The sequence below is a fragment of the Neovison vison genome, chromosome 6, assembly GCF_020171115.1.
Source record: "Neovison vison isolate M4711 chromosome 6, ASM_NN_V1, whole genome shotgun sequence".
NCBI classification, from domain to species: Eukaryota; Metazoa; Chordata; class Mammalia; order Carnivora; family Mustelidae; genus Neogale; species Neogale vison.
In genome coordinates, this window is record NC_058096.1 from 14226105 (window position 1) to 14253029 (window position 26925).

Below are 26925 nucleotides of genomic sequence, written 5' to 3' on the forward strand. Positions count from 1 at the left end.
GAATAAAAGACTGAATGGAGGTTCTATCTCCCTTATAACTTATAAGAAGCAAAGTTGGAAGAAAGAAATAATGGAATATTAAAACAGCAGATTAAGGGGCACCTGACTGGTTCAGTCGGTGGAGTGTGCACCTCTTCATCTCAGGGTTATAAATTTAAGCCCCACATTGGGTATAGAGATTACTTAAACACACACACATACACCAGATTAAATTACTAACAGGTAAAACCACTTCAGCAGGGTGAACTAAAGTACTATCCCAGGCTTTGATACATTTGAATGAGCAGCCAGTAGGCCTGTTGTCCCATATGCTAGACAGGGGGGGCTCTTGCCAAAGCATCCAGGACCATAAAGACATGGAAATGGCAGCAAATATCCATTTCCTTGAATGTCTCTATGGATCAATGTGTTATCCCCTGAAAATACCAAGCCCTATTACACCTGGGAAAGGAAACATCTACTAGAATTCACAATGGCCATCCCACTGGGATGGGTGAGCTACTTTGTGCTTCTGAAAGAAAAGGTACTACTGAAACTCAACTGAGATCCCATTGTCCCATTGCAAATGAGAACTGTTGAAACATTAAACCTAAAGTGGAACAAGCACCATTAAAAGAGGGAAAAGGTGGGAATTCTGGTCTGGCATACCCATCCTCATCTCCTCATGCCTGACAGTGCTACCTCCCCTGACCAACACGTATGATAGATACAACCAAGTCAAGTTCCTAAAGATGTCAACCTTCTTCTCCTCAAGGCCATATATAGACTTATTCTAATTCTCATAGGTAAAATCATTTTGCTGCCACCTCTGTTACCTCCAGTGGCCTGGCCCTTACCAAATTCATCTAGCAACCCTTGAATGATAGTCAAAAAAGCATGTCTTATTGAACACTGAAATGTCTTTAAGAGAAAAGCTGTTCTCCGAAATAGAATGGTCTTGAATATTATCACTGCTTCCTTGCATCTCTGCCACTATCCAAACCAAAGTGTGTTGTGTTTATACCGGTGAGTTTGTTAATGTGATGTCTTTATTAAATCATATAAAAACATGAAAGAAAGCCCTGAGTAATCTGGTCCCCAGCCTAGGGAACTTAATAAATCAATGATTTGGATCATGAGGCTCATGGCAGAAAAATTGTCACTAAGTTTGAGAATTATCGTCTTAACCTGTGTTTTGTCTTGCTTGCGCCTGTATTGTTCCTGTGACCTCTCTCTCTAATGCACCAGATAACCACCAAATGAGCCATCTCCATGCTAGTTGAACCCCTTGCTAACAGCTCATTGCAGAAGAGAAGAACATGAGACATTGTAGAGAGATAGAGTGTTGAGGGGAGGTCATCAAGGAGACATGACTGCCAGTTGACTTGTGAGCTAGATCCAGGAAATTGGAGGCTCCTCAACCTCTTCTCTGTTTTTGGAATGTGCATTCTGCTTGCCTTCCCTGCTCGCAGAAGCTGCCCCAAGGACAACCTTGAGATAGAAATGTGGTGTTGAGACTATCTAAAGGGTATACGTGACTGAGCTCAATTAAAACTTAGGTATAAATTAAAAATTTTGTGGGCAGGTGCAGAGAATCTACTCTTCTGGTAATTGCCCAAGACAAGCCTGGTAAGTTCTCTTGCTTATTAAACCTGACACCTACCAATCTGGAGTGTTGTGCCGCTTTCTTCAGTCTCTTCCTGCCCTCCAAGTATGGGGCTCACTTTTAGATTACACCTGGGAAGTTCCTAAGGAGATTATGAGAACCAATACACCAACATACACCTGACGTTCAAGGTCCCAATTAATAGTGACCACTCCCTGACCTCTCTCCCCTGTGTCTTCTAGGTCTCCAACTATATATCTGGAGTAGCTTCCCTTTGATCTATGACTCTATTGTTGGAATCATTGATTTATGCATGACAGTGGCCAACAACTAACCTTACTCTCCAGTAACTTTAGACCTCTGATCTATGTATCTGGTAATTTCTAAAGCTTATTTCCCTTCTGAAGCTCTTGGCATCATTATCCTCCAGTAAGTTTAATCAAGTAGAATCAATATTAAGATTGAGTTTTTTTTTTTTTTTTTTTTTTTGCTAAAAATGTCTTTCCATCTATCACTTATAAAACTCATCTGAAGATAGGTGATAGATTGATCTTTTTTTTTTTTTTCTTCTTCTTTCCTTTTGGAACCAGTTGTTTCAAGATGCTCCTGGAGATTACAATCTCTAACTCAATTTTTGTTTGCATGTCTTCTAACTTGTGAGAAAATACTTGCTTTAACTCCTATTAAATGAGCTTTCTCAGGTACTATAAATATGGCTGTTGCTAACATTCATTTGCTGATTATACTGAATTTTTAATGTTTTTAATTAATGAGAGGGCTTGTCCACTGGATTAAGAATGACAAATGTAACCTGAGTGATTTTTTGACTTGTTCATAGTTGTATTCAGTTTTATTCATTTCAAAGTTGTGTCAGGTACTATGATGCTATGATGTATTGTTTTCTTTGGATCCTTTTGGAAGTGGTCATCCTACATTTTTTTTTTTTAACCAACTACTCTGATTAAAGTCACTCTCTAGCCCTAATTCTGAGGGTCTCATGGGCATAGGACCAGAAGGGATTAAGTTTTATTCAGTGGTAAGTTCACAGGCTTCCAGTGATGAGGACAGTACATAGGGTTTATTTTTTTTTTTATTATGGCTCTCAAAGATGGCAGGTAATTAAAGTTGGGTAATCTTGTTGATGAGTCTCCAAGCAGCCACTATGATTTAAAGCATAAAAACTGCTAAACAAACGTGGTGGGGGTGGGGGTGAAAGAGCCATCGGTGATTATTGAATAAAATGTATGCGTAAATCCCTCAGAATAAATTAATATGTGTTGAAATTCTATCAACTCTTCTGCAACTGAGGAAAATATGTTCAAGTTATTTCCAAAGTAGTATTTTAGAATTAATTGTACCAATTACTGAAGAGTATTCATTCTAGGTATTTACATAGAAATAGACTTTGACAGAGGAGTATATATTATGTTCAGAGGGTTATATTTTTTTTCAGTGTTTTGTTCTTTTGTATGGGTAAATTTGTCACATGTGTTGGTAAAGAGGATGTCACAAGAGTCTCATCTAGACTTTCTGGCAATGCATTGGTTTTCTATAATCAGTCAAAAAGTAGGAAATCATGTGTTTTTTGAAGTAATAGCTTCCAAAACGCATGAAGACATTAAAATACACTCTCCAATGGTGTGTTTACATCTATTGTTTATCCATCACAAATATAATAATAAATTTTGCAAATGTTAAATTCTTCTTTGCTTGGATACAGCCAGGTGGTATATTGGGAGCTTAAAAACAAGGTTTCTCACCAAGAAATCCATTGTATTCCTAAGAAATAAAATATAAGCAAAGCTACAATCAGTTCTTCTATTCTTACTGCTAGAGTGTGAGTAGAGTAATATTGGGGGGTCACCTAGAAAAATATATAATCTTCATTTTTCAGGCTAAAATGGTGCTATTTAACGTTCAAAACCAGTATTGTAATGTATTATTTTGCTTTCTGACCATAGTTAAAGGAAAAAAAATTCTTTAATAATAGTTTAGTTGTTCTTGAGGGAAATACCAAGAAATGTTGGGTAAGAGTTCATAAGAGCTGGCTTTGAGACTCAGCTTTGTTTCTGAGACTTGGACAAATTGAATACATTTTTAAATTTATCTTCTCATCAGGGAAACAAACCTGTCATCCTGCCTCTGAAAGCTGCTACAAAAATTAAATAAGGCAAATATGAGAAAGTGCTTTATTTTGGTATCTGAATGGTAGCACAATGTAATTTATTAAGTGGGGGCTTATTTGACAAAAGAAATCCCTAAAGCATGTGGCATAAACTGATAAAAAGGTGAAATAAACAAATCTCTTTGATTTTTCAGTAGTAAAGAATTTAGCCTGTGGTTTGCATTTTAAATTAATCTTTTATTTTAGAATTGCTTCAGACTTATAGAAAAGTGATGAAGGTACTACAGAAAGTTCCATATACTCCACACATAGTAAGTAGCCTCTCCATTAATAAAAGCTTACATTAGTGTTTACATTTGTCCCAATTAATGAACTGATGTTGACTTATTATTATGAAGTTCAGTGCATACTTTGCTCAAACTTCCTTATTTTTATCTAATGTTCTTTTTATCTTCTATGATCCCATTCAGGATATCACACTATATTTAATCATTGTGTCTCCTTAGGCTGCTCTTGGTTGTGACAGTTTCTCAAATTTTTCTTGTTTTTGATGCCCTTGAGAGTTTTGAGGAGTACAGATCAGGAATTTTGTAGGATGTTCTCAAATTAGATTTGCCTGATATATTTTTTTTTCTCAGGATTAGCCTGGGATTATGGGTTTTAAGGAGAAACACTACAGATGTAAAGTTCCATATCAAGAGTGCATATGATCAATATGACTTATCATTATTGGTATTAACCTTGATCACTTGGATGAAGCAGTGTTTTTAAGGATTCTCCTCTGTAAAGTACTTGTTTTTCCACCTATCTAAACTATGCTCTTTGATAGGAAGTCACTATATGTAGACTGTGTAAAGTGGAAGTTATACTCCACTATTTTTAAAGGAGAAGCATGGAGCCACCTGGGTGGCTCAGTGAGTTAAGCACCTGCCTTTGGCTCAGGTCATGATACCAGGGTCCTGGGATTGAACCCCACACAGGACTTCCTGCTCAGCCTGTTTCTCCCTCTCCCTTTTCCACCCTTCCTGCTTGTTCTTTCTTTCTCTCTCTCAAATAAATAAAATCTTAAAAAAGAGAGAGAGAGAGAGAGAGAGAGAGAGAGAAAGAAGCATGTACATTTATTACTTGGAATCTTTCTGCATAGGAGATTTGTCTATTCTCCTCTGCTGCTTCTTCTTTTCTTTCTTTCTTTCTTTCTTTTTTTTTAAGATTTTACTTATTTATTTGACAGAGAGAGACACTGCGAGGGAGGGAACACAAGCAGATCTGCAGAGTGTACAGCAAATCCATTACAGAAGCTTACTCATCAGGGGGAGTGGGAGAGGGAGAAGCAGTCTTCCTGCTGATCAAGGAGCCCAATACAGGACTCGATCCCAGGACCCTAGAATCATGACCTGAGGAGAAGGCAGACACTTAATGACTGAGCCACCCAGGGACCCCTCCCTACTTTTTCTTTTTCTTTTTTTCTTTTTTTTTTCCTACTTCTTATTTATACAATGATTGATTTATGTTTAATATTTATGATTTATTACCCATATCAGTATGGATGAGTCTACATATTTTATACTTTGGGATACAATTTAATGTTATTTATTTTGTTATTTGAACTGTTCCACAGTTGGTCATGAAGAGCTCTTTCAGCTCTTTCTGTGTTTTTGATATACCTTGTAACTGTTTAGTTTACTTTTGTTTTTGAGCATTTCTTGCTTTCTGGAATGGGAAGAGGCTCCAGTTATACCTGGCATGTTCCCTGTGGGGAATATATATAATCCACATGAGCATGTCACATTTTAACTTGCAGATTCATTGGGCATTTGTTTTTAGAAAGGTGTTGCTCTGTAAGACTCACTAAGGTATTCTTAATAGTAAACTTACACTTACATCATAATTGTTTATTGGTTTTTTATTCTTTTTTTTTAAGATTTTATTTATTTATTTGACAAACAAAGATCACAAGTAGGCAGAGAGGCAGGCAGAGAGAGAGGGGGAAGCAGGATCCCCGCTGAGCAGGGAGCCCAATGCGGGGCTCGGGGCTTGACCCCAGGACTCTGGAATCATGACCTGAGCTGAAGGCAGAGGCTTTAACCCACAAGGCCACCTAGGCGCCCCTAGTTTTGATTCTTGATGTGATATCATGTTTGGCATATTGAATAGGGACTTTTGTGAAAAAACAGAGAAAATTTTCAAGGACATAGAAAACCACAGAATGCCTATGTAGAATTATACAGTGGCAATGTCATTCTGGACAGTATTAATAAGGAATTAAATATTTGTTAACTGAGAAATTATATTCCTTTTAGATTCTGTCTTCCAAGAGACCTTTGGTAGAGTATTGTTACTTATTTTACTTGGGGGATAAAAAAAGAAAATAAACTTCTTGAGAATAATGGATGTGTATGTGTGTGTATTTTAAAGTGCTTAAAAGCATTTAAAAATATATGTGCTTTTGGGTAAATTGGAAGGGGAGATGAACCATGAGAGACTATGGACTCTGAAAAACAATCTGAGGGGTTTGAAGTGGCGGGGGGGTGGGAGGTTGGGGTACCAGGTGGTGGGTATTATAGAGGGCACAGCTTGCATGGAGCACTGGGTGTGGTGAAAAAATAATGAATACTGTTTTTCTGAAAATAAATAAATTGGAAAAAAAAATATTTATGCATATAGTTTAAAATGTGGGACTTGTTTGGCCTAAAGTGGAAATGAACTTATTTCTCTTTTATGAAAGGTATTTTGAGAAATTGTTCTTTTTGTTCAAATTGAGCATACATGAAAAAAAAGGCCTTAAAATAAAATAGGAATGATGATTGTTAGACATAACCAAGATCTTTACAGCAAAGGGAAATATCACGATCAGAGTATAAGAGTGATAAAGTATGAGTTAAATATATTCAAAAAGAAGTTAAATTTATTTCTTTATGTATTATTTATCTATATGAAAGCAGGGGTTCAGATGAGACAATTTGACTTTTGCTTCCAACCAAGATGGAGTAAAGGGGACAGGATTTATTCTTCCATTAAAATGGTCACAAGACCAGGAAAAACTTTAAAACATGGGTTTTTCAAGATATCCCACAGTAGGTAGAAAGGGCAGTGATCCCTAAAAGAGAGAAGTGTTAAACAGAAAGAAAAGTTCTGGAGATCTGCAGAGTGTACAGCAAATCCATTACAGAAGCTTACTCATCAGTGCAGGCATTGGGAACACTGCGTGAAACTTCAGAGACCACCTGAACAAAGTAGGGGAGAATATTCAGATCTCACTGAGGGTTGGCTTTAGCATATGTTCACGTCAGAGCAGAAAACTGGTAGAGAACTCAAAATGATTTTTCCCTTGGTACTGGGACAAAAGTAGCTCCAAATGAATCCTGCATTAGTCCCACTTAATAGCACTTAAAAGCAAGACCCAAAGGATCAAACTATTTCCTAGTGACTTAAATGTGGCCCAGAACAAAGCTCAAGAGTATTTATAGGAATACAAAAATGTGTAATACACAGACAGCTAAGTCATAATATGTGGCAACCAATAAAAAATTATCAGACATGCTGGGGTGCCTGAATGGCTATCTGTAAAGCATCAGACTCCTGATTTCAGCTCAGGTAGTGACCTCAGGGTCGTGAGACTGAGTCCTACCCAGGGCTCTGAGTCTGAGATTCTCTCCCCCTCCCTCTGCCCCTCACCCATTCACACACACACTCTCTCTGTAAAGTAAGTAAATAAATAAAATCTTTTAAAAACTAGACATGCAAAGAAGCAGGAAAATAAGACCTATAATGAAAGAGAAAGACAAATCAATGAAAACTACCCAGAAATGACACAAATGACCAAATTATTAGATAAGAATGTTAAAGCAGTTAATATACCTATAATCCATATGTTTAAGAGCTTAAAGGAAAATAGAATAAAAGTGAGAGATGTAAATAGAAAAGTGAGAGATATAAATAAAAATAGAAATAGAAATTAAATAGAAAATAAACAGAAAAGTGAGAGAGATAAATAAAACCCAAATGAAACTTGAAGATATTAAAAATTATAATGATTGAGGTAGAAGATACAGTGAATGGTATTAATAGAAGATTAGACCCTGTAGAAAAAAAAAGTAGTAAATTTTAAGACATAACAATAAAAACAATCCAGAATGAAATAGAAGGGAAAAAAATCACTAAATAAAATAAACAAGATGACATATTGAGGTCTTTCCTTGATTTCAAATTCATGAAATGAAATACATTCAGAGCTCCAGTAAGAGAATTTTGTCCTACCATATTTGGCTATAATTGACTCTAATTCTTGCCATTTCTGTGATTTATGAAAATCCTGCACCACCCTTCTATTTCTGCTAATTCCCTGGGGATTATATTGTCTTATCTGATTACTGTTTCTACTACCACTAGTTTACTCATCATCTGCCCAGAAGCTATCTACAACCCTTTATTAATTTCCAAAATAAGCTAATAATATTCTCGTGAAGATTGGTCACATGGCAGCTTATTTAATGACACACACATCACATATCTTTCTCAAATCATCTCCTTTGCACCCATTTCCTCATTCTGCTCTTATCTGGAAGGATGGAGAACTCCAGAATCTTCCTATATTCCCATTAAAAGAAAAACTAACAGACACATGAAAAAATGTTCATCATCATTAGCCATCAGGGCGATTCAAATCAAAACCACATTGAGATACCACCTTATACCAGTTAGAATGGCCAAAATTAACAAGACAGGAAACAACAAGTGTTGGAGAGGATGTGGAGAAAGGGGAACCCTCTTACACTGTTGGTGGGAATGCAAGTTGGTGCAGCCACTTTGGAAAACAGTGTGGAGATTCCTTAAGAAACTAAAAATAGAGCTACCCTATGACCCTGCAATTACACTACTGGGTATTTACCCCAAAGATACAGATGTAGTGAAAAGAGGGGCCATCTGTACCCCAATGTTCATAGCAGCAATGGCCACAGTTGCCAAACTGTGGAAAGAACCAAGATGCCCTTCAACGGATGAATGCATAAAGAAGATATGGTCCATATATACAATGGGGTATTGTGCCTCCATCAGAAAGGATGAATACCCAACTTTTGTATCAACATGGATGGGACTGGAGGAGATTATGCTGAGTGAAATAAATCAAGCAGAGAGAGTCAATTATCACATGGTTTCACTTACTTGTGGAGCATAAGGAATAACACAGAGGACATGGGGAGATGCAGAGGAGAAGAGAATTGGGGGAAACTGGAGGGGGAGACAAAGCATGAGACACTGTGGACTCTGGGAAATAAACTGAAAAAGTTTTGGAGGGGAAGGAGGTGGGAAGTTGGGGGAGCCAGGTGGTGGGTATTATGGAGGGCACGTATTGCATGGAGCACTGGGTGTGGTGCATAAAAAATGAATTCTGGAATAATGAAAAGAAATAAAATAAAATAAAATGAAAAAAAAAAGAAATTTAACCTTCTCTACATCTTAAGTAAACTCATCTTAGAGTGCAATTGAATGAGTGATGAATAGTAGTTGTTTTTGTTTTTGTTTTCCTGTTATATTTGTGTGGCCTCAGGGGCGTGATAACAATATTTCTCTTCTTTTGTCACTTGTGACATTTCATCCACATAGAAATATGTAAGTATATTAAAGTCAGCATTATTTTTTTGAAGATTTATTTATTTGAGAGAGAGAGAAAGAGAAAGCACAAGCCCAGGGAGAGGCTGAGGGAAAAGGAGAGAGAATCCCAAGGAAACTCCCAGCTGAGCCTGGAGTCTGACTGGGGGCTGGTCTCATGACCCTGAGATCACAACCTGACCTGAAATAAAGAATTGGATGCTTAACCTACAGCATAACCCATGCACCCTTAAGTCAGCATTTAATCCATTAAATAAGGACGTGTGTACTAACCAAATAACAAAATGTAATAATAACAATAAATGTAATCATATAAATAAAAATATGTGCAATTAAGCCAAATTCATTAAACTACAGGTATCTGATAGCAGAGCTCTAACCATAGAGAATATTTATTTTTTATTTATTTTTATTTTTAATTTTTTTTTCTCACCATAGCCCATACCCTCCCCAATGTCCATCACCCAAACATCCCATCTCTCCCACAGCCCTCCCCTCCAGCAACCCTCAGTTTGTTTCCTGAGATTAAGAGTCTCTTATTAACCATAGAGAGTGAAAATGTAGTACAGCTTCTATCTAGTAACACAACAATACAATTTCATTGTTAGCTGTTGACCAATGGAAGGGGGAAATCCACCCTGTGGCACTAATCATGAAGATACTTAAACTTTTGTGTGTATCTTAGAAATTTATTGGTTTGAGGTCACACAGGATTGGGCAACATCACTTTCCAGAATTAGAAAAGATATGTTTCCTGTGTCACCAATTTGCTAGATTAAATGGTCAATTTTCTTGCCTTAATAAAAAAGTTCTCTAAATATTAATGTAAGGAGGGAGAGTATGTTGTTAGTTACCACAGACACTTGCCTACTCTGTAAAGAGAATTGCAACCTGACTCACTCCATTTCCAGTCTATACAAAGATCATAGAATGTGCTTATAACTACAATATTATAGGGATTCCATATAAATGTGACTTCTGAAAGTGTACAAACAGAAGGAGATGTGTACTAGTTGCCACGGCGTAAGTTTTCTGATGTCCCAAGTGGGCAGGAGACTCATCTAATCACTAAATTCAACTAAATGAGCCACGAGAGGTTTTCAGAGCATCGGGGAAGTTCAGCTATTTTGTGTACTCATAACTGAGGCATGCCCCCCTCTCAGGGAAGGTTGTTTCTTCCACAAGCCACAGTTTCTAAAGGCCCTGTGTGTCGGCAACCTGATGGCCGGCTCAGTCAAATCCACATTGACCATGTTTGCTGTGTCTCGTGTCTCAGTCAGAGTGAACACAAAACCACTGCACTCTAGCTGTGCTGGGTGAACAAGGGTCAGGGTCCTTCACATACATTTTCTTTTCATTAAATCCTGTAAGAGAGCATAAAAAGTGCCTATTTTGCATGTGAAAAAAGTGAAGCTCAAATGCAAGGCCATTAGAACTAGGTAGTGCCAGATTCATGAGTTCTGGCTATATTTGCTCTACCTTGCTAGTTCTTGTTGCTTCACCATTCAGAAGGATGTTCACGAGAGTTCTGAGAATTAGGAGCGAGGACACTCCTAAGAGATTGTCTTTCTTTAATAATCATAAAATATAAATTATCTCAAAAGTGTTTGTATGTGGAAGATACTCATTGAAAATTATTATTATGGAAACATGTTTTAAATGTAAATTCTCTATATGTGCAATAATATGCTGAAATTCACTTGGGGAAGCATCCAAGGAGATATGACCTCTTTTTTTAAAATAGCATGTATCAAAATAGGTGTGCTAACATCTTAAGTTTCTTGATAATAAAAGATAGAAAATGACATACAGTCTTGCTGGGTGTGGATCTTAGCAAAGATTGTCAAGCTTTCCAGGTCACTGTTCTTCACTGGGAAAGATACATTTGAATGTAATATCCATGTCAAGTTTCCCAGAAGATGAATTAGATTTTAAATTTGGGTTGTGTCTCCAAAGAAGACAAAATAAATTTTAATGCCAAAATTAAGGATTTTATCATTTAAAAATATATTATTAATATGTTACATATTTACATATACATATTTTGGTTTTATGAAAAACACAGCCATAAATGAACTCTCCGCAATTATGTGGATACATTTGAAGGTTTTTAATAGCAACTTCAAGGAATTGTCAAGACTTATAAACAAACATGATTTCTAAAGAATAAGTTGATTCATACTGGGAGAAAGATTGAGCAAGGGAAATAAGATTGACCTTGGCAATATATATGTGTGTGTGTGTGTGTGTGTGTGTGTGCATAACAGGTTAATAGATAATATATATTTTATAGGTTGATGGGAGGACTGCTTGGTAGACAACTAAAAAATATTCCAATGAGATGCCACAGAAATAGTTTTGAAATATGAGCAAGAGGATAGACTGTAGAGGGAACCAACACCTAACAGCTATGATATATAAAGTGTAAGTTCAGCCAGTACCAGTCACGCTTCAGCAACCTGTTCTTTGCAATAAGTAAGGCCTGATCTTCTAACTCCATTGTATTTTACAATTGCCACTCCAGAAACTATGGGTCTCACTCTCTTGGGAAGTCAGGCCAAGTCCTGTCACCTCATCCAGAGGTCTCTACTCCACTGAGGTGAGCTGTAGAGATGCCCTCTGTTTTTCTAGTAGCAGCTGGGGAGCAACACATTTCCTGACAACTGCCATGAGCTCTGTGGCCAACCTACCAACCAACCAGTTGTGAGGACAGTGTGTTTGCCTTTATGGCTGCTCTTCAATTGCTTCTAATGTGTACAGATCTGATCAGGGAAATAACTGTCTTTCATTCATATCCTTTGTTTCTAGTTCTTGCCATCTGGCATCTTATAGATGACCTTTGAGCTGACATCTTCCAAGTTACCAGTCCTATGACCGTCAACTCCTGAGTTTACCTGATTTATGTCTGTCAACCCTTGAGCTACCTGATCTAGGACCACCAACCTCTGAACTACCTTTCCTATAATCCTCAGCCCTTGAACTACCTACTTTATTAAGTCCAGCCTCTTAGCTACATGTCCAAATGCTATAGACCCCCAAACTATTCATGCATCAAGTTTTAACCGTACTTTTCTTCCTTGAGCAACTGGCAGTATCCTTATTAAAGATTATCATGAATAATTGGAAACAACCTCCTGCTTGCTGTCTTTGAGAAATCACTCAGTTTCACATCAATGGGTTATGTGATCTCTTTTAATTCTATACTAAATCTCTTCATAAGGCTTTTCTTTGTTTCAGAAGTTATCACTTACTTTAAAAAAAAAAAAGTTTGATCATTTCTACCTAGATGGAACTCCTTTTCTCTATATTCTTCCTAATTAAAGTGCAATTTGGCATACTTATCATGCTTTTTATGTGTTATCACTTATGTGTACTTTATTTTATGGCTAGTTGTCCTTGGGTTTTGTCAACTGCTTTAAGCAATGTTGATGATTTTTGTATTCTAGATAAATATTTTGGAAAATATTGAAATTGTCCAGAGTTTAAGAAAATGATCCATTAAAATGACCTTGAAAAAACATTAAACTATATGGACCAATGTGACTTGGTGATTACAAAACTATGTATGTAGTACATGGCTACATTTGGGATTTGGCTTCAGGATCCTTCAGATAATAGTAAATTTAACTTCTGTGGGATGCTACTGGTCAGTATAGGTTAAGAGTTATAACAAATAAGTGCCCAAATATGTAATGATTTAAACATATCCTTGTTTTTCTAACAATATTGAGAAAGGAAAGAGATCAGAAGAGAAGTCCTTTTCTATGCAATCTTTAGAGTTTGCAGAGACTTGACTCCAAAAACTTGACTTGTGACTACCAACATGGACCTAGGAGTTGCAATCCATTTTAGTTAAGTATGAAACTCAGTCCCTTTGCCTTACATAACCACAGGAGAGGCGTTACATACAATACCATCATGTATTCTGAAGGAAAGGGCTACATATAATTAGTAGAGCATCTAATAATTTTTGAGAACAGGGACTAATTTGAGATAGATTTGAGTAGAAAAAGAAAAGCCCCACCTGCCCCATAATTTCTAAAGTTCTAACAATGAAAAAAAAATGTGATTGCATTTATTTTGCAGAATTCAGATTTTTTTTACTTCTTTTTTTAAAATTTTATTTATTTATTTATTTATTTTCCAATTTATTTATTTTCAGAAAAACAGTATTCATTATTTTTTCACCACACCCAGTGTTCCATGCAAGCTGTGCCCTCTATAATACCCACCACCTGGTACCCCAACCTCCCACCCCCCCACCACTTCAAACCCCTCAGATTGTTTTTCAGATATTTGATGTTCTTGCTTTGGTTTACCAAATCCTGTTGTACTCTGTATTATTTTCAAAGTGCACTGTAACTACAGGAATGCAATCTTGTTTCCTAAAATTACTATATTTCAAATTCCAGTCTCTTGGTTGTGCATCTTAGCTTAAGACTGTACTATCTCACTAACATAGCCCTTTACCAAATCAATGTGATGCCCATAAGCAGACATTATGGTTTGGCTTTAATCAGTGCTGACATCATGTTTTCTATTGAATGGGGGACACAGAGAATAACTACTATATGTCAGTCCTTTATATTACCACGTTATTCTTCATCAGCACTCTTCTACCAAAACTCTCACTGTTTTAGGGTGCCTGGGTGGCTCAGTTGGTTAAACGTCTGCCTTTGACTTCAGCCATTGTCCTGGGGTCCTGGGATGAAATCCTGCATCAAATTCCCTGTTCAACAGGGATCCAGCTTCCCCCTCTTCCTCTGCTTGCAGCTACCCTTGCTTGTGTTCACTCTCTCTCTTTCTGTCAAATAAATGAAAAAAAAAAAAAACTTAAAAAGAAAACTATCACTGTTTTTATAAGCCAAAAGACTTAGGTTCAGAAAAATCAAACAAGTTGCCTAAGTGTGTGTGTGTGTGTGTGTGTGTGTGCGTGCATTGTGTGTGCGTAAATACACACACATAAAGTTTCAAGGAATAGTTGAAATTCAAATCCACATCTGTCTGTTCTAGAACTTATGTCCTGTTTTGCAATCATTTACTTGCATTTCAAATGTTCCTATTCTGCAGTACCTTACCTTATGTCTAGTTATTCCCTTGAGTTATGTCAATTGCCTTAAGCAATGTTGAGGATTTATAGAAAAATTAAGGAAGGAAATAAAATTATAGAAAAAAGATATATCATTTATTCCACATTTCTAGTGCCAGATATTTTATAGATATTAACCCTAATCTTTGTCAAAAGTTGAGAAGTCTTACCTTTGCCTCACTCATGAAGAAACAGACTCAGCAAGATTAAACCTATAGCTTAAGATCTCATTACTAATAAGCGAGAGAGTCCAAATTTGAATTCAAAACAGTATTATTTCTCCTTTTATATGTAGCTGAATGCTAACATCACTCTGCTGACAGTTTGATATATCAATGATTTCGATTTTGTTGCTTGTACCCAAGGAGGAAAAAAAAAAGGAAAAAATCAAATAGCAACAGCACTGAGAATTGAAATTCAACATAATTGAATGGTTGAGTCTATACAAATGATAAATATGCTTTGTAAACATAGGAAATATGTCACTAATTCTATCATCCATCCATTTTGAAATGATTCTTTCCATTCCCATTTACAAAATATAAGCTGATATGGGAAAATGTGATTAGATAATAAATATAAAAAGCACATTTCATCTGTGAAATATCTTTCAATTTACTGGAAACCTCTGTCTTGGAATGCTACAGTCATCCCCTAGAACATTCAGATTGCTTTGCTACGTCCATACTTACTTGCTATGTACATACCTTATATGAATCTATTACTCATATAAATTATTTTTCCAGTTATATAGCTATATAAATTACAGAGATTTTTTTTTAAAGAAGAGATGACTTTTTCCATTCATTGTTATATTCAAAGCATATCTATTGGCTAGCAACTATGTGACGTGCACTATTGTATTTATTGTAAATAGGAGTGATTCTGGCCCTAATGGACCTTAACATCTAGTAAAGCTGATGATCAATGAACTTAAAAATAAATAATTGAATTCATAATTAGAACTCATAATAAGTACTATGAAAGAAATTAAGCTCAGTTATAGAGAGTGTGAAAGTTGGATAGAGGGACTGCCAATGAGATTGGATGGGCCATGAGATCCTTTCTGAGTAATGATGTCCTAACACCTGCAAAGTGAAAAGGAAGCAGCTGTGCAAAAGGCAAAAGGAAGCATAGAGCAGGAATAGGACCCACTATGTGCCAGCAACAGTGGTCGAAAGAGTTTGGAAAGTTCGAGAGTTTGGTGTGGCTGGAATGTTGAGAAACAAGAGGACAGTAGAATGTGAGCTTGTGGAGTAAGGCAAGGCATAGACTATTCAAGGTCTTGGGATGTACATTTTTCATTGTATTCTAGGAAATTAAAAACATTATTAATGCTTTAAATAAAAGAATGACACTAATTCTAAAAATATTATTCTGGACTTCCAGTTTTCAGCCTGTCATATAATGAACCTGGAAGCTGTTGTTGTTGAACAATTATAAAAGATATAACATAACATGTAACGAAAATTCCAGAAAAAAGAAAGAAAGGAATAGAAGAATTATGTGAAGCAACAATGACTGAGAATTCTCCCCAAGTAAAAATGATAAGACACTAAACCACAGATTGAAGAATCTCAGAGAACATATTTCAGATAAATGCCAGGATTTCTACAACTTAGACATATACTCAATCTGCAAAATAAATAAATAAATAATAAAATAAAATAAATAAAAGGATAAAATCTTACAAGGGTCCAGAGGGAAGAAAAACACTTCATCTACAGAGGAACAAGAATAAAAAATACAACCGACTTCTCTTCAGATGCTGTGCGAGCCAGAAAAGGGTAGAGTGAAATACTTAAGAGTATCGAAGAAAAAAAATGCACTAACCTAGAATTCTGGATACAGGAAAATTATTTTTCAAAATGAAGGAGAAATGGAGAGTTGGTCAGATACAAAACTGAGGGAATTTATCACTAATAGATCTCCCTTGCAAGAAATAAAATAAATCCTTCAGAATGAAGGAAAGCTATGTAGGTCAGATATTTAGAGCTACACAAAGAAAGGGAAGGTATTAGAGAACAAATAAGTAAATATAACTCTGACTGTAATGTAAGAGGCAAATTAGCAGGATAAGGAGTGGAAGCAGGTAAGTAGGTTGTGGAATTGTGGGAATGACAACAGCTTGGAAAAACTGAAATGAGGAAGCACGTACATGGTAGAAGCAGACGCAGTAGAGATCTACTTAGACTAGAGAAACTCAGCACTTGCTTACTGCTTGTAAGTGGTAAGGGAAAGACAAGAACAAGGCTGATACACTGATTGTTAGCTTAAGAAACCGGGTAGATAATTTTTCACTTACTAAGATGGGAAAGAACATGAGAGAAAATTTTGAGGAATGGAATCAAGAGCTCCACTGTAAATGCTAAAATTTGGCTAAAAAGAAAGAAAAGTCATCAAAGGCAAGATGTCAAATAGGTATCTGAAATTAAAGACAAATTTTTTCTCAGTATAAAGAATATGTGATTTATTCAGGATTCAAAAATGTTTGTTGACCATCTATTGTGTTCAAGAAACTGGCAACTTGTGATGTTGATATGAATAAGACCTAGTCTCTGACCTTGAATAAGTCTAAGTTTTACAGGATAGAGAGGGTTTAAACAAATAGATTCAATATTATAAGTGCATTAATTAATTTGAAAATAAAATTTTATAGAGGAAAGAAAAAGGAGGGAGGGAAGCAAAATGAAGAAAATGGTCTTAGGGAGCATTTATCTTCCAGAAATGACACATAGTTCATATTATTTGCCTACTGTTTACCTTAGAATTATTAGGCTATTTTATTAAGATGTGGGTGATGTCCTGGATAGAATTACGAAATCTTGGAGTGAACATTATTTGCTCTGGGCCAAGATGATATACACATGACCAGAACAGTATTTCTAAGAAAGGACAAGTGAAGAATTGATGTGGAGTCTTTCCCTATCTCTGCATACAACCAGGACAATTAGGTTGATTTGAAAATGACTTCCAACTTTTATATTAACATAGAAAGAATCAAATGGAATGTTTAAGACATTATGCATGGAAGTGAATAAAAATATTTTTTCACTTAGAATTATCTTTGAGATAGTGATTCTGGATCTAAAATAAAATAAAGAATGTACCATCATTCCCAGAAGGCACAACAGAGAAAGCTGTTCCAGAGGGGAGAAGCTTGTGCAGTTTTTGAGATTTAAGAAACAGGGTTTAGGACATTTTGAATATTTAAATAAGACTGAAATATGGGTGTTGTGGAGCAGAATAATGGACTCTAATGAAACTCTAATGAAAATAGTTCACTCTAATGAACTCTAATGAAAAAATGGAGACTGTATTAGACTTAGGGACTCTAAATAAGGTTTCGTTAATTAATTGAAAGTGTTAATTGACTATTACGTGAGAATGAAAAACCTCTTGATGTGATTTTCATTATTTTGTGCTATTTCATCATATCTTCAATCAATCATTTCTAACAAAAGATAGAATTTCTCATTTTTTTTCCATTTCAGGCTCTTGAGGCTATATAGAGATATTACAAATTTGAAGAAAATCTCTGTAGGCATCAAGAGGAATTACAAATAATAAATTAGGATACATGCTAGTTAGGTATGTGTATCATACTCTCTTACATTTGTCATAAAAATGTGATAAAGAGTTGGTGACACCAGGCTTCTCTCAGTTCCACGTCCTACATCTAACTTACTTTTTAATTACTAATGATTAGTGATGGGATCACATCCAGCTTGATAACTGTAGCCTCAACCATGTCCCAGTTATCAAATACATTTCAATAGCAGTTCTATGAAGACCAAATCTATTTTTACTATGGACTAAAAAGAAAGATTTTAGTTATCTTTTTGAAACTCATATGCAGCATGCCTACATGCTGAGGAAGAGATTTTATAGACTACTGGGTTATCACTTCTTTTTGAACTTTGAAAGGAACAAAAGAAGTAAAGAGAATCTTGAACTAAATCATGAGGAATTTAGGTGTGACACACACACAAAAAACTATTTTGGTTGGGGGTTATCAAGGTGAGAGGAGAAATCTTTTTTGGAAACAAATAAGAGTTTAAGAGATTTCATTTATCTGTAAAGGCTTAAAGCTCTTAGAGGAGATAAGCAATTATCAAATAGACTTCTCAAACTCTCAGCTCTTGATGACTCAATATCATTGGTTATTTTTACCAATAACAGGCCTTACACTAACGGGAAGTCATCTGAGGCTTTCTTTGAGGAAGAGTGCAGTAATCTGACTTGGAAAATTCCCCACATGAGACATCAAATATTTCTTTCTCCACTACCTGAAACAAAAGAGAAAAAAAGTTGAAATTCAGGAGAGAGACCTTAACGTTCCCATCTGCAGCAAGGTCATGCTCTCTGTGATGTTTTTTTAAAAATGAAATACAACATTTTAAAAAAAATATCTATCACAAATGTGCTCATAACTTCCTACTTCTTTGTATGCTTGCATGGGTGTATGAGATCTCCTTACTTTGACTTGAAAAGCTATAAGCATTATAAAATATCTTTCCTCAGGGGAAAAAAAATGAATCAGTCTTCTAGACCCTTCAGTGGATAATAGAGGGACAACAGGCATTGGTGGGAAAAGAGGATTGTGCAGAGGTGAAGTGACTTCATGGCTACTGATGTCACTCATGCCTCCGTAAGGCCATGTTCCCCAAAGGAAAGCATCCACCAAAAGGATCATCAGATTGCTGCTTGGAATATTTACCTTTCTCCAGTTATTCCCAAATCCATCATTTTTGGCCTCCTGAGTTGTAGCTTGAAAAGAGATATTTCTGGTTCTGGATGATTACTGACCCAAGGAAATAGGTAAGAATTAAGTAAGAATTAATTAATTAATTAATTAAGAATTAACTCACAGCTTTGGAAAACAACCCAAAATAAGGCCCAGAGATTGTTCCTTACATGGTGTCCAAGTAAGAACTATTCAAACATATTCTTTTCTTTTTTTTTTTTTTTTTTTTTTTTAGATTTTATTTATTTGACAGACAGAGATGACAAGTAAGGAACAGGCTCCCTGCCGAGCAGAGAGCTCAATGCGGGACTGGATTCCAGGACCCTGGGATCATGACCTTAGCCAAAGGCAGAGGCTTTAATCCACTGAGCCACCCACGCACCCCTCAAACATATTTCTTAATGTGACATTAAATTATTTCTTAATGCTTGTTCACTTTAATTGTATGAAGACATGTGTCTTAGTAAATTATCTCAGGTGAAAACATTTTTAATTCTGTAATGCAAGTATACAAGCTGATGACTTTTAAAAAAATATATTTTATTTATTTATTTGACAGACAGAGATCACAAGTAGGCAGAGAAGCAGGTAGAGAGAGAGGCGGAAGCAGGCTTCCTGCTGAGCAGAGAGCCCGATGTAGGGCTTAATCCCAGGACCCTGGGGTCATGACCTGAGCCGAAGGCAGAGGCTTAACCCACTGAGCCACCCAGGAGCCCCAAGCTGATACCATGTTTATCTTCTTAGTTGAATACCACCAACAGACATGGATGATATTTTTGCTAGTAAAACAAAGTATGTCATGAGTGTTACCATATAGGAATATCACAAAAATTCCCTGAGTCTTTAGAAATCAAACTCAACTTTTACATATGAAGAGTATCAAGTTGTCAAGGTGAAACTCTTTAAAACATCCTTTAAGATGCTTAACTGAAATTAACTGTCAGGACAAATACACAGAGAACACCACCACATAATTAGATTTTCAGCTGAGTATTAAAATATGGAATAGTATGAGGTTTTCCATCTGGAAAATCCAATAAGTTTTGATATGTAGGATTTATTTCGGTACATTAAATACTTCCTCCAAGTATTGCAACATTAGGTCTCTTCTTCAAAGATGAAGACTATGCCTTCTGATGTTTTTTCCTGTGGATGATGACTGAGGTAAACATCTCTTCGAATGGACTCCCTTTAATAAAGCATTATTGAGGGGTGGGAACAGAAGCAAAACAGGCAAAGTACACAGGTGATTACATCATAAATTCTCGAGGCTGATAACAGAGGACAGATTAGGATGGCAGATACCTAGGGCATGTAAACTGGACTTATTTTATAGAAGAGTGGGAAGTCATCTTCCCAGGCAGCACAACAATGAACTAATGAGATGTTATGATGCTAACTGAATTAAAATGTGGGTAGGAGGAGAGTCTGGGCATGTACCACCAAGGTATATAAGTAATCTGGTCTAGTTTCATGCAGATTTAGACAAGGTGCTCTTTGCTGCTTATCTGAAATCTTTACTTCAGATTCTACCATGACATCCAACGTTTGCTCTTCTGGAAACTATGGTTCTCCATCTCTTGGGAGTCACTGCCATGTTCCTGTTACCTCATCTACTACCTTCTACACTGCTGGTATGAACTGTGGTGATAGTCTCTGCTTGCCCAGCCAAAACAGAACATGGCTCCTGGACAACTTCTTGAAGACATGTGGGAAACCCTCCAACTACCGACAATCCAGCTGTGGGTCCACAACCTATGACATTTCCTGCTACCCTTCTACTACATACTATGCTTCAAGGCCCTGCAGAGGAATCCGTTTTTTTCCCATTAGCTATCACTCCAGTTCCTGCCAACCACCAATGTATAACAGAGCTCAGAACTACTTGTCAAGTCGTTTCCACCCCCAGAACCACCTCTCTTATGGCTGTCAGTCACAGAACTTCATCTTCGGTGGGTATCGACCACTGAATTTTGTGTCCCGGGCCTGCCATCCTTTGAGGTATCTCTCCTATGACTGTCAACCTTTTGGTTATGTGTTCAGCAGCTTCCGACCCCTGGACTATGTGTCTAATAGGTTTCAACCGGTTCACTACATATACAACAGTTTCCATCCAGCTTGCTCCTTTGGGACTTGGCAATCTCCATTTATTAGAAGATCATGCTGAATTGTCATTCTAGCATCTTGCTGGAGAGCTTTGTAAAGAAGTATCATCTTCAGGTTGATGGATCATTGTGCTTTCAGTTCAGTTACTGTTTTAACCTATACTCTTACTTGATCAGATTCTCAGTGACTTTAATTGTTTGCTTATTTACTGGAATATTCTTGTTACCAGGTTTCTTGATTTCTATGTCATTAACACATTCTTAACAAAACAAAAAATGTTTTCATGGTTATCTCTAAATAAACTTACTTCAAATATGTCAGAAAAAAAGTTTTTCAATTCTTTTGGAAGGGGAGGTGAATCATGAGAGACTATGGACTCTGAAAAACAATCTGAGGGGTTTGAAGTGGCGGGGGTGTGGGAGGTCGGGGTACCAGGTAGTGGGTATTATAGAGGGCACGGATTGCATGGAGCACTAGGTGTGGTGAAAAAATAGTGATACCGTTATGCTGAAAATAAATAAATGAAAAAAAAAGTTTTTCAATTCTTCATCATCCTTCATGAAGTTAAAGCCTCTCAGTTATACTAAACAAAATATATTTTTTAAAAAGCGTGTCTGCAAAAAGCAAACAAGATAGATACTTTCAAGGTCCTGATTGAACATGTTATAACAGTTGAATATGAAATATGCATCTGCACTTTCTAACACTTAAACAGGGAATTAGGAAGGTTCTTTAGTCAGAACACACTGTGTTTTATCACACTAACCTGGAACTTCAAAATTCCAGGAGCTTGAAATCACAATGGTTTATCACTCATACACATTATTTCATGTCCAAAATAATTCCCATTCTGGGATTCAGGAGTAGAGAGCCTTGACTATAGGAAATATTGCCAGTAGGGACAGAGGGAATATAGAAAGAGAATCACCTACCAACTTGATATATGTCCTTTAACACTTGGTGGAAGTCAGCAAGTTACAACACTCACCTTACCTAATGGTATAAACCACAAAGGGGTTACATAAATTTTAATTCTGATTAGTGGAAAGCACATTATATTTTCCTCTTGAATTAAACTTAACAAGTGCTTCCTTCACTCCCTCATGGATTCTTACATAGAGAACACTTGGAAATTATTTCTTTCTTTTATATATGTATGTAACTAATTACTTCAGTTCCTTCATGTATTCAGTGAGAACTTGCTCTTCCTACAATATCTACCTATATCTCATATCTACCATACTGATACTTTTAATATGTCACAGTACCACTAGATAATCAGTAATCTTCTATAAAGACAACTAAAAAAGCATATTATTTTTCCCATTTTTTACAGATAAAAAGAAGTACAATAGGACAAACAGCTTTCCCAAAGACCCACTTAAGTTGGATTCCAAAGACTTTTCTTTACTCTCCATATTACCTATAGTTTTTCTCATTGAGGTAATGGTTAATTTAGAAGCTTTCAAGTTGTTAATAGCTTGACAACCATGACCTTCAATTCTAAAACTGTGAGGTCTACACTGTAAACAAAACTATTTCTTCTCTGTCTCAGCCACAGACCACCCTTCTCTTTAGGATGCCAACTAATTTTAATGGTACATACACTTGTGTCCTCCCTGGGAGTCTTATTTCCTATGTAGGTGATAGGAAATGTCCTCAACATATTAAATTTCTTTAAATTTTATAAATACATATATATAATTTATATATTTTATATATATAGTATATAACATATAATATATGTGTATGTGTTTGTGTTTGATATATAACTTATACAGATTGTAACAAGTTGTCTAACCTAAAACTTAAGCCTCCTTTAGTGTTTGTTCTTTCTTTCTTTCTTTCTTTTTTTCTTTCTTTATTTCTCTCTCTCATGTACTCTTACAAAATGCAATAAGTTTTAGATGAGATCCAATAATAATGATAATGAAAGTAATAATATGTAATAATAATAATAAAGACTATAGGCTTGTGATAATGATAAAAGTTAACATCAACTACATACTAACCATATTTCATAAACTTTGACTAACTCATTTGATCCTCAGAGTGATCTATGGAGAAAATACTATTGTTATTAACTCCATTTTGAAGATGTGGACATTGAGTTAGAGAACCATTTGGTAGTAATTGATATTCTAAAATATTTAAAGGAATAGAATCTATGAAGTTTGAGTATTGAGCCTTTATTCTTAACAACTGTATATGCAGTTTTCTGGGAATTAGCTCATGACTACGGCACAAGAGTATGAGTTAAAAAAGAGAAGTCATTATGGATCTATTGTCAAGAAAAGCATTTTTCTTAACTACATGGGGTAGAACTGTCCATTTATGGCATTAACTTTTAGAAGAGGCAAGATTATTGCAGGACATCTCTTTGCAATATCAAAGTAAATTAACAGTGAGGTGTTTGTTTGTTTGTTTGCTTGTTTTGTCTAATGGGAGGCTAGAAATTTGTTTAAGTTACAGGTTTAGAAAATTAGAAGGAAAGTAACATTTGATTTGCATCTACTATGTGCCAAGCACTCTCTTAAGTAACTTTACATTTTTTATCTCATTCTGTCCTCACAACAGTCTTGCAAAATAGGTGCTACTGGCTCCGGATTTACATCAGAAGGTACTGAGGCACTGAGAGATAAGAATTTTCCTAGGTCACACACTAATAAATATGTGTAATAGTACTTAGTAAGAGGGTGAGTCATAACTCATGGAGGCATAGTCTTGACAGCTTCATCTCAAAATGTTTAACTTATTCACCAGTATCTCATTATATTCTTACAATGTTTTCCTTAAAATGTAAGCACAAATCAGACTCACGTTTCTATCTTGTCACCCACTTGCGTTATCATTTTAAAAGTGCTTAATCTTCATTTACTCCTGTATCTTAAATTTTTAATTTTGCTCATTTGCCTTTCAGCTGTTTAAACAATTAATGATCTATGAAATCAACAGGGCAAATGTAGCTACAATGTCCACCACTTTAGGTTACCACTGCTAAATTTAAGAATCATTTGAACTTAATAGTTACAATTTAATTGTTATGTAAGTATGGTTTGGATACCTTTTGCTTTTTTTAAATCATGGGATCACTGTTGCATCATTGAATAGCACTGGGGCAAGTGGAATTAGAATACAAATATATATGTGGTGGCAAAAAAAGAAGATAAAAATTCTATCATGACTTAAAAGTCTAGAAGGTGACCTCCATTATTTTCTGTAAGGGCCATTTACTGGAAAATTTAGCTTTCTTTGATCTTCTGTGTTTACCCTAAAGGATTTTTAACCTTTGGGAAAAAATGGGAAGGAGTCCCATAACTCTTTTTTAATGAGTTACAAGAAATCTGCTGCCTCATTAAATAAAGGGATTTTGTTTCTTATTCTTCAGAAGGCATAGGAATTTCTCTGCATTATCTGATGGCTAGAAAGCTTATTCCTTGCATCTTAAACTTGTCCTAGATAAAGAGCCCAAACTCTCCATAAAGACTAACTAATAGAGTGACCTAGATTCTTTGACATAATGTATTAGTTTCTTGTGGCTACTATAACAAAATTCCACAAACTTGGTGGCTTAACTCAACAGAAATGTGTTCTCTTGCAATTTTGGAGGCCAGAAGTCCAAAATCAGTTTCACTGAACTAAAGTCGAGAGGTCAAAAGGGCTGATGCCTTCTGGAACCTCTAGCAGAAAATTCATTCCTTGCCTCTTCTAGCTTCTCAATGTCGCCAGCATTCTTTACTTATGTCAGCATAACGATAGTCTCCTCCTCTGTCATCAGATCGACTTCTCTCGCTGACTGACTCCCTCCTTCTTACACGAATTCCCATAACTACATCAGGCTCACCCAGAAACCTATCTCAAAAATCCTTAACCTAATCATGCCTGCAAAGTCCCTTTTGCCACATAAGGTAACTTTCACAGGATCCAAGGATTAGGAAGTGGGCATCTTTGTTGGGTGGGCTGGATTCTATTTAGTTCTTCATACACACCAAAAAAAAAAAAAAAAATTATATATATATATATATATATATATATATATATATATATATATATATAACAAGTGGGGGAATTATTAGAAGGAAAGACCTTTTTAGCAATTCAGTGAAAATAGAGTAATCCATAAGGTTCTTCAAAGCCTTAAGAGGACAATGGCACCGAAATGACGATGGTTTTTACTTTCTGCTAAAACTTACCATTGTGATGAGCTTACTTTCTCTATTACTGATGCTATCAGCTTTGTGTCTTGCCAAGATGCAGACTAAAATAAAAGATAATTCTGTAGAAGTATCATTTACAGAATATGGTGGGTGAATGGGCTGTGATGGTTACTTATGACAGTAATGGATAAGTAAGAAGGTAAAACACAAAAGCCAATGAGAGGAGTTGATTCCACATGGATGGAGCTAGAGAATATTTTGCTAAGTGAAATAAGGCAGACAGTGAAAGACAAATACTATATGACTTACTTACATGTGGAATCTTGAAAAACAAAACAAAAGAATGGTTAAATAAGCAAAAACAGACTCATAAATACAGAGAACAAACTTCTTGTTGCAGGAGGAGAAGGGCCTGGGGGGATGAGTGAAGTCAGTCGGTGAAGGGAATTAAGAGGTACAGACTTCCAGTTGTAAAATAAATAAGTCAGAGGGATGAAAAGTAAAATATAGACAATAAAATTGTGATGACCTTATATTATGATGGATAATAGCTACACTTATTCTGGTGAGTGTAGTGTAATGTACAACATTTTCAAATCACTATATTGCACACCTAGAACTAACATAACATTGTATGTCAACTACAATTTAAAAAAATGAAAAGAGTTGAGCTAACTTTACCTTTGCAAATCTCAACATTTGATTAATTAGAATATGTTGTACCAAATAAATTTAAATATGTCATAAAGCCTCACGTTGTGAATATGGGTTATGCTATGTAATGTTCTACATATTCTTGTTGGATTTACACTAGTGTGAATGATATTAATTTAAAATACTATTGAATGCTAAGTTGTTTTTTCCCCTCAAATCTACCTCAAGGAAGCCTAAAAATAAGTCTAAAGATACCAAAGAGAAATGCAGAAATAAAGCTCCATCAATGTCTGGACTTTTCTATATAGGACTAGGATTCAGTAACTCAGTGCAAAGTTGACCATCAGCTTCATTACATATTTTATTTCTTCTTCTGCCATTTCTACACATTTCTGCACAAAATCCCAGGACACTCTGTAGCCAAACAATTTGCTGAAAATATGGTTTCCTGATCCTGACCCTTTTCACTTGAGAGACACATCACAAAACAGCAAAATCTGTTTAATAAAGAGTTGCTTACAGAATAAACCCATCACTTTATAGAATAAATACTAAGGGAAGCATGGAGAAAACTCAGGTTGAGAAAAATATTTGGAGAATTGGTGTGTGTTTTAAAAATTTAGCCAAGAAGAAGAGAATAGGAAGAGAAATCTAATTGTCTTCTGTAAGGGCAGTGTCTTCTAAAAACCATCCTTAGAGCTTATCTTACCTGAATAAGTTGGTGCTGTCCTCTGTCTGAACCCATCTGTGTTAATAAATGCATTCCTGTTTCCAATTCAATGTAGGCTGTAAGTTTGAATTATAGTTTTTATTTTCAAGAAGAAAATGTCAATTCTTCAGCTTGAATTAAAA

The 26925-nt window shown here is 35.8% G+C and overlaps 1 protein-coding gene across 1 annotated transcript; it reads left to right on the forward strand.

Moving 5' to 3' along the window:
• Positions 1-21017: 21017 nt before the first annotated feature.
• Positions 21018-21323, forward strand: LOC122910333 (keratin-associated protein 25-1). Its single transcript, XM_044254984.1, has one exon. It carries the CDS (start codon positions 21018-21020, stop codon positions 21321-21323), a length of 306 nt encoding a protein of 101 aa, XP_044110919.1.
• Positions 21324-26925: the final 5602 nt, after the last annotated feature.